The 9,304-nt window shown below is 44.6% G+C and overlaps 1 protein-coding gene across 1 annotated transcript in view; it reads left to right on the forward strand.

The window, feature by feature from the left end:
• The window catches only part of SLC22A23 (solute carrier family 22, member 23), a 96,578-nt gene that overhangs the window by 74,961 nt on the left and 12,313 nt on the right, over positions 1-9,304 (forward strand). Inside the window, exon 5 of the mRNA XM_009885244.1 lies at positions 7,011-7,113. Within this exon, the coding sequence (XP_009883546.1) occupies positions 7,011-7,113 (103 nt within the window). The remainder of the gene's footprint in view (positions 1-7,010; positions 7,114-9,304) is intronic.

Below are 9,304 nucleotides of genomic sequence, written 5' to 3' on the forward strand. Positions count from 1 at the left end.
TACTCATATCTGTAGAAAATCACACCTACAGCTACGCTACTGTTTTAAAGGTTGTGGTGGTTGAAGATCTAGGTGTATTGGCTAGAGAAAGAAAGCAAGTTCCCTGGCCCCATAATACGGGTAACTCCATGTGATGCTACTGCGTACAAACCTGCCAGATGTGTTCCTGAACTAGATCCTGTTTCTTGGTTGTTTAATGGTGCCAAAGTTAAATATCCTATGCAAGTCCCAGGGGGCAGTCGGGTAAATGTGGGAAATTTAGTTAAAACTGGTCAAAGTGTTACTTGAAGGCAGCCTTTAAGTCTTAAAAAGGACTATGTGTCAGCCACAGAGATTTCCATCTCGAACAAAACCAGCCAGTGATTTCTGTTGCCCTCTTATATGTTAAATCAGCTTTCAGGAGGGGCCAGGTTTCTCCTGGCGCTTCCCTGTTGTCCCAGAGCAGGAACTGATGGAGTTTGCGCGGCTCTTTCAGGACATGCAGTACCTGATAAATAACAAATAATAAGAAATAAAACTGATCAGTGTAAGTCATCTTCTGCTGGCTAGGTCTTACAGGAAAGGAAGAGGAGAGCCCATGTGTGCCCTGACTGTATCTCTGATGAGGGCGGTAGTGACCTCTGACAGCAACAAGGTTTGGAGGGGATAGGGGAAAAAGGGAGTGCTCTGCAGAGGATGTCCATCCCTTTTGATGCCACTGAAAAAAAAAACAAATATGCTAGTAAATTTAAAAAAAAAAAAAGGGGGGGGAAAAAAAAAGAGGGGGGATGTCAGCCTCTATTTAAGCTTGAATGACTTTTTCTCACCAGTTGAGTCCTCCGCAGACTCTCGCTGACTGTGCTTCAGCCTGTGGCATCTGCTTTGTCCCCGGCTGGCACACTGGTTCTTTGTCCGCAGTGCTACCTTTCCGCCCGGAGGAACCAGCTTTATAAGGCAGGGACGGCGTGCGGAGGGCTGGCAGCGAGCCCTGGCACTGCCGGCGCTCCCCCGGCCCACGTGCACCGAGGGGAGAGGATGAGCGAGTCTGGATGTGGACGTGAGGGGTTAAGAGAGGAGACCCGGGGAACCAAGTGGAGGCAGGGAGCAGTAAGAGGGGATGAGTGGACGGAGAATAGAGGAAGTAACAGAGGGAAAAGAGTTGTGGGAGCAAAGAATAAAGATAGTTGGAGGGGACTTAGAGGGGCAAAGGTGACAAGGGACTGGGGGGAATTAACGGCTGTACAGGAAGAGGAGAGGAGAGCTAAAGCATGGAGACCAAAGGGACTGTGATCATTTGCTTCCCCCTCCTTCCAAAACAAGCTGTCTAGCCTAAGGGTTCAGTCTCAGCACTCTTCCCTTGTGAAATCCACTCCTAAAACATGTGCTTCACCCCTCCATACTGCCCAGCTCACCTGCTCTGCCTGCTGAGCTTTCCTCCATAGCTCCCGCAGTAGATAGCGGTGATGCATGTGTAGGTATTTGAAACCTCCTGATGGCCTTAACGTGGCTCCATATAGTGACATTTGAGGTATTCTTAGTGCTGTTGGTTTTTTGATTTTTTTTTTTTTTAATGTTGGTAATGTTAGAGGAATGTAAACATTGACAATTCACACTTTGGGAAATGCAAGAAGTCAGGTTGCCTGGGCAACCCTTGCTTGGCCTCCTGGCATTGAAGGCATGATGATACAGCCTTTAATAACATGATTACGACCTATTTTTTCCACAGGGCATAGGATGGACGAATCAGTGCATAGGATGGACGATGCTGTGGGAATGAAGCTGTTGTCTGTTCCTCATTTGTTGCAGAATTTGGAAGGTGTGTAGCGAATGAGGCAGAGGGTTGCAGAAGGAAAGAGGACAGTCTTGGGGAAATAAAGTTGAATGCCTCCTGAAGAGCTGTACTCGTTCCCTGTGTCTGCCAGGGATGTCCTTGTATGATGATGGAAATTTCCCTGGAATCAGGCTCTTCCAGTGCTGTCACTAATCACAATTTCTTCATTGTCTGTCTCAAGCATGTAATTCTGGGATCTGCAGAAAACTGGAGCATTTATATCAGCACCTACAAGGGGTATCGCTGCATGATTTTTCTCATTCTGGACACATTCCTCTGTATTTTATCTCCCTGCCTGCATAACAGGAGTAATCTTTGTCCTTACTCTACAAGAAGGTGGTGGGGATGATTTCATTGGTATTTATGAAATACATGAATATTCTGACAGCACTGTAGGAATGTCTCTGAGGAAACCAATGATTTTGTACTCACTGGGAGATTTGGATAATAAGGCTGAGGGGCACATGTTGAATGGGAAAGGTAGAGACATCATTAATAGCTCCCCATTTGCTGACTGCAGTGAGCATTCTGGGGGAAAAACTAATGTGTGATCATCTAATTAAGTGCTGTATCGTAATGCATATGAGCAATTGAAGGTTGCAATGGCAACCTTATGTCTGGCTTTTCCTATCTTTTTTAAATGTAATTAGAAATACAGAATTGAAAGAAATTATTGCAATTGGTCCTTTGCTATTATAGTCATTGAGTTATACAGTTGCTCTCATGAAATGAGCTTCATTTTAAATGCTGTTAGTATTTATGTCCTGTGCTTTTGTTGGAAGGCTGTTCCAGGCTCCAAATTGCTCTTGTACTGGGATACATTTTAGCATTCAATTCAAATACACTATAGCTGTCCAGGTTCTTTGCCTTTTTTCCCTTCCCATTTGCTCCTGTCTGTGATTGTCTTAAATCTCTTTTTCTCTTTTCCCATGCCGTGTGAGCAGACAGAAGCCCTGTTCCTTTGCTGAGCTGAAGGTCTCCCGTATCTCCTCTCCTTTTATAAAGAGGCTTGCCAAAGCTTTAGTTTCTCAAATATTGATGACCAGAATTGTAAAAGAGCACCAGTATTTCATTGTCTGAATTGCAAATGCCTCATGGACACAATAAACCGGTCACTTGTCACTTGTGTTCAAATAGTTTATAACCAAGTCCAGCACAGTATTTGCTGAAAGCTTATCTGCCAGCAGAAGCACTTCCCATTAGTCCCTGAGGATCTTACCTTGTATTTTGCGTTTTTACTTGCATTTCCCACACAGGGTCTCAAGCTCCCCCAGTTCCCTCTAATGTCGCATTTCAGTGCTGTGCTGCTGGCAGTGTCTCGCTTTGTCACCAGCAGACTTCATTGGCACATTCCTAAGGTTTGTGCCAAACTCCCTAGTGAGGTTAATAAACAAGATAATTTTTTTTTGAGAATAGGATGAGTCACCCCGCCGCTAACCTCCTGCCATCCACTTGTGATTTCCATTTTTCTGCCCCTTGTTGCTGTCTGCCCATCAATCAGCTCCTTAACCACCTCATAATTTCTGTATGTGACTTGATAGCCTTCAATATTCCTTTACTGTTAGACTTTTAGAAAATACAGCATATCAGGCTGCTAGTCCTCCATGATTAGCAAAAAAAAAAATGAGCACAAGTGGAGACTGTGGAGACAGCCATCCTGGAAGGTGTAAATAACCCTGTGTACCAGTAACTCAGTGTGGCAGTGAGTAGGTTGCTTCAGCTCTGCGTTTCGGACCGATATCCCTCCTGCTGCAGAGCTGTCGTGCTCTGGGGATTGATTGAGCCTCTGTGCTGGGCTTCCATAGCAACTTTCATGTTCAAAGAGCTACTGACAGTATCGTTTAGCAGCTAGAAAAATCCTGCAGAAGTCCGTCACCACAGGACACTTGTCATTTTGGACATCCTTTTTCGGCAGCTTGATTTGAGCTTTGTCTGTTTTGTCTTTGCCAAGTGATGCAGAGATGGGTGGGTTCATTTGAAGGCTTTAAAGATACTTTCTGATTTTGAAAGCCATGCTCCCGAAACGCAGAGGATCCCACGAGAATTTAGCAGCGTCGGGAGCTGGAAGCTGGTAGGGTTCCCCTCCCCGTGAGACTTTTGAAGTCTCCCAATGAATAGTTCTAATTTCCACTGAGATATAAAGAGTTAGTTTGTTGACAGTTTTCTTACTGAGTCCCTGAATAGGAAGCCTAGAGTGTGTGTGGGCTCCAGAGTATGGGAAAACTCATAATGGCCCTCTGAGTAAATGGATAAAAATATTTCGTATTTTCCACACTCGCCTTTCTGGTAAATCAGTCAGAACTGAAACATTTAATGCAAATTCCTTCTGAACTGGTGACTTCAGCCTTGAAAAATCAAAGAATAAGTTGGGGTTAGGGGGAGTTTTCCTGGTGTTATTCCCGTAACTGACAGAGCAATAGTTTGCTTCCATGGGGTTTTAATAGGCATTGGCTTGACTTCTCTTTTAAGATCTTGACGTTGACCTACAAAGTCCATACAGCCCAAGAGCTGTCACTCTCCTGATGCCTGTCACAGTCAGAGCAGGCTCTTGTGCAAGCCGGCTACCTCCAAAGACAGCAGGCCCGTTAAATAAGAGCCAGTTCTGTAGCTGATGACTTTTTTGCGAGTCACATAGGCTATTGGTATACCTGAATGGTATTTTGATTATTGTAAATGATTGATTTTGCAGTAGGCTTTTCTTTTTTGTGTGTGAATGTCTGACTGCTACATGTAGAAATAAAGAATGGAGAAAGTCGTCAGAAAGACAGAAGGTGTTGGAGGCTTGGGGAGAGTCATTCATCTGAAGCAGTTTTAACACATCATAGAGGGGTGGGGGAGTACATAGTGGTAGAGACAGAAGGCTTTCAGAAAAATCAGGTGCTGTTTGCATTCTTTGGTGTAAGGTTTTGGTCATTCTTGGACAGTTTGAGAGTGAACTCTTATGTCCACATGAAAATCTGTGCAATGCGTGGTGTTTGGGTGGTGATTTTCGTTGTTGCCCTTCAGCTGAAACAATAAACAGTCATCAACTCTACTGCTTTTAGTGCTTGCTTTGACTTTTTTGCTGTAGAAGCTTTGGCTTGGGCTCAATTGTACGCCTTAAAACTATGTTTTATGTAACTGCTCCAGTTGTTCTGAATTATTTTATTTCCACTTAATCCTTTCCAAAATCTTGCTATATAAGAATCACTTTGACCTTGCTCTTTGAGGTTAGGTACCTTTTTTTTTTTTATTGCTTAATTTTTTAATATAGCCTTGATCCATTGCTGAGCTTGCTGAGTACTCCTGTAGTACAAATATTAATTTGACCAATTTCCTCTTTTCCTCCACCTTTGTTTTTATACTTTTGTGAGCTTCATGCTGCAGAGATTCTGGGGAGGGATGGACGTTATCAGGTAGTAAGGAAAGCAGTACAGCAATATTCTGCTTAACTATAATCATTAATGTAAAATACTCTTTGCTGCTTTTCTCAGAAGCAATCCCTGTAGCTACTCTAGATAGAAGACCAGGAGTGACCCGTGAGCAGTGAATAGCTCTACTATTTGCATATAAATAGTGTTTCTTTGATTTATTATTTTTATGACACAGTTTTCAAATAACAGCAGAAAAATGCATCTTTTGTTTGTGAATTTGGGTGTTCTATCTCTTTTTTTCTTTCCCCGCTCGCATCTTGCTTTTATTTTTCCCGTGTCTTGTATCTCCTAAAGAGATTGCTATTGAGTAGAGTAATGCAGAGGTCAGGGCAGGCCAGTGGAGACGACTGAGGACACCCGGGCTAATTGCGTATGCAGGAAGGGAACGCGCGCACGGTTCAATACAGGGCCACGCTGCTGCCTTTAAACGCAGCCCGTCTAGAAAGCAGCAGTACAAGTCTTTGCCCTAAAAAACGGCCCTAGTCTGATCTCTTGGAGTGCATCATTTTTGCGATGCTTCTTTATAGCTATGGCTGCTTCTCTTTTTACCGGGCCTTATGGCCTTGCTGCTGCCTTGCTGATGCAGTAGCTTGGAAACAGTGGTTTTCTTGGCATGCTTAGGGAGGTGTTCCAGCTCCAACCTGATATCTGGGAAGTAACCAGTACCTAAAGGAGGCCTACAGGAGAGCTGGGGAAGGACTTTTGACAAGGGCGTGTAGTCATGGGACGAGGGGGAATGGCTTCAAACTGGAAGAAGGTAGATTTAGATTAGATACTAGGAAGAAAATTTTCACTTTGAGGGTGGTGAGGCACTGGAACGGGTTGCCCAGGGAAGTTGTGGATGGCCCATCCCTGGAGGTGTTGAAGGCCAGGCTGGATGTGGCCTTGGGCAACCTGGTCTAGTGGGAGGTGTCCCTGCCCATGGCAGGGGGGTTGGAACTTGATGATCTTTAAGGTCCCAACCCAAACCAGTCTATGATTCTGTGATTCTGTAAGTAAGCAGTGCCCTTCATTTTTGTCCCCTGTGAACAAGAATATTGGATGCAATATTGGCGAGGCTTGTGTACGAACTATAGCTTTGCCAAGAGAAGTTAGCTTGCAGCTGCCCGGCACTTTACAGACACAGCGAGGCTTTAGTTCCGAAACACAAAGATACCGCAGCTGGTGATTCCCAAGGATTTTTCTTTAAGGAAATATCTTCTGTTTAGGACAAGCATCAGAACAATTTTAAATATTTAAGGGGGGGGGAGGACGAGCTGACATAGTGTCCTGGCCACTTCTTTCTGAAACCTGGATTTGAACAAACCTCAAAAGATTTCCTTGAAAAATGAGCTTGAGCTCCAGTCCTTTCCATGCCATGGCTTTTCAGGTGTGCAGTGGAGAAAGGCAGCAGGTTTTGCAACTGGACAAGCACAGGCCTGCCTGTCGGGGGGTTCAAAAATTAACAGAAACTTGAAGTTCTTCAGGAAGTTTTATATCATGCCTGCTGGGATCAAGCTCCATACTGCCCGCCCTTTTACACACATGTTTTAAACTGGGAGAAGGTTTAGGGTGTGAAGGAGTTCTTGGGCAGTTCTTCAGCCCCAAGAAGGTTAAGGAAAGCCTGGAAGAAAAGGATGACTGTGAGGTGGAGTTTAGGCAGGTTGTTCAGTGTTTTTATAGCTCCTGTTAGTGTAATCAGTAGTGTCCTGCTCTCCAAAACATCCCTCAGAATATCTGTAGCTCACAAGCGAAGCTTCTCCTCGTTCTCCCTGGTGAAAGAATAATTTTGATTTGGTTTGTTTCAGAGCTGGAAAAGGAGATCAAGAGGAGACCAAAGAAAGTCTGCATTGTTAAAGTCGTGGGAACCAGGAACCTGTGGAAAAACATCGTAGTATTGTGTGTGAACTCGTAAGTCAGATCTTTTTCTGTTTGAGTAGTTGTGGGGTTGGTGAAATGGAACCAGCAATGGGGAATAATGGGGGAGCTCCTCTGTTTCCTAGTGTGGGACCATTCAGTAGTGTCTCTGATAAATGATCCTGGAAAAACACCAGCTGTTGCAGGGATATTTTTTTTTATAGCAAACGTGGAGGAACTCATTGGCTGTTTCAGGCAGCAGCACCACGTGTCTTCTCAGGTGTGCTGCAAGTGCGTTGCTGTCACCAGTGGTCTCACAAGGCCACATGCTGGTACATGCTCACGCATGCAGACATCTGCTGCTGGCATCCGGGTGTGGGATTTTTGAAATCATTGATGCCACAGGAGCACGAGTTCAAGTTGTTTACATCTGATGTAGCTGCGTTGCAGAGGAAGATGTCACTTGCCAATAAATACAAGCCTGCTCCCTTGTATAGCAGCTGGCCTTGACAGGTCTTCAAAAGCAGATTACAAAGTGCTTCAGCTCTCCCAAATCATGCACGGGGCACACAGGGAGAATGTGTGGTCTCACACAGAGCGATGTGGTACCTGTGTCCTAAGGCTTCGGCTTGGACATGCTGATGTAGGCAAAACCAGGCATCTGGCTGCGAGTTTTGGAGGTTATGGGCTGTGAGACCTTCTGTCCAAAACCGGGCACCTTGTAAAGAGGAAATAGATGGGCTGCAAATTTAGCCTCTAGCCAAACCCAACTTATAGGGGGGCAGCAGGGGTGGATTTTCTTATTTTTCTGTCTTGTAAAATGCCCGGGTTTTTTTTGGTTTTTTTTTTTCTTCAAATGCGAGGTGGGGAGAAGACTGGAAATCCCCCATCCTCTAATATCTTTAGAAGTATGTAGCTCTCTTGTGGCTTTTTCTTCGTCGCTTCAGGGCCCTACTCTGCAGCCTTTGCTTCTGTTAATGGGCACGTGTAGCTGTCATAACCCAGAAAGGACAGCCCCTGTGCTGGGCAGATAGTCTCACGCAGACTTCGGGCGTCCCTCTACAGTACAGCAGTTGCATAACCAACTCGGGGTTTATGATTTTGGGTCTCTCTCCTGCCTACTGATGGGTGACTCCCTCTGTTCTGAAACAGCATTTTCCTCTTAGGCTGTGCCGGTAGATTTAGTAGCCAGCGTTAACTGTATTTGTGAAAAACCTTTATGCGGGGAATTCTCCCCTTCTCTCCCCCTTTTTAATTACACACACTTGGAAATTCCCTAAACCAGAACTAGGCAGCCCAAAGAGTGACTTCTGGCGATAGCAGACGGAGGCTGTTTGCCATCCAAGTAGAGCGTGAAGCAGATATGTATTTGAGGAAATAGCTTTCATGTTTGTTTTTAGGGGGTGGAAAGAAAACTATTTAATTTTAATTCTGTTATTCCTGTTAGATGGGGTTGTGCTAAATTTTAATAGCGTGGAATATGGAGAAGGAACCTTTTGCAGGGAATGACGAGACATGGAGGGAGACAGACGTATTTAGTTTTAAAAGCAACTGTTCTGAGCTGCTCAGCAAGTTAAGATAATAGAGTAATTCCTGGGGAAGCAAGCTCGAAAGCAAAGTCCAAATGATACATTAATTTAGTTTATAGGCCATGGCCTAAATAACAACTTCAGCAAGTGTGTTTGCATGCACAGAATAGAGAGAGAAGATACAGACTGGTTAACTCTGCCCTCTTATTAAATATTGTTTTGCTGATTAATATTTCTCTTATGGGAGGAGTCAGCGACAATTTAGATATCCAAACCAAATTGCGTTCTCGTGTAACAGCAAATACTTGTGCTAGGTTTTGATTAGGGGGAAGGTGTTTGGTGTGGGAGTGTGTTTTTGAACTATAGCATTGATTCACATGATCACAAGAGAAATTCCCCAGGCCCTGGGCTGTCTTGCACTCAGTGATTGCATATTGCCCCAACTGTTTCTGTACTTATATTAATATCCAGTTTACACTGGCAGAGCTTCAAATTCCTTACCTTCGGGAGGGCAGAGATGTATCAGTGTAATGTACCTGCCATTCATTTTTTGGAGACCCAGATCTGTGCCTGCCACTCTGTCAGGCACAATTAATTTGTGACATGAGGTTTGCCTGGTCTAAACACCAGGGACAAGGAGGGCCCTTCCCTGCAGGGGTATTTGTGCTGCGATGACAGCAGTTGAGAGCAAGGACCTCCCGTAGCAGCCCTGCTGA

The sequence above is a fragment of the Charadrius vociferus genome, unplaced genomic scaffold (genome assembly GCF_000708025.1).
Source record: "Charadrius vociferus isolate BGI_N301 unplaced genomic scaffold, ASM70802v2 scaffold565, whole genome shotgun sequence".
NCBI classification, from domain to species: domain Eukaryota; kingdom Metazoa; phylum Chordata; class Aves; order Charadriiformes; family Charadriidae; genus Charadrius; species Charadrius vociferus.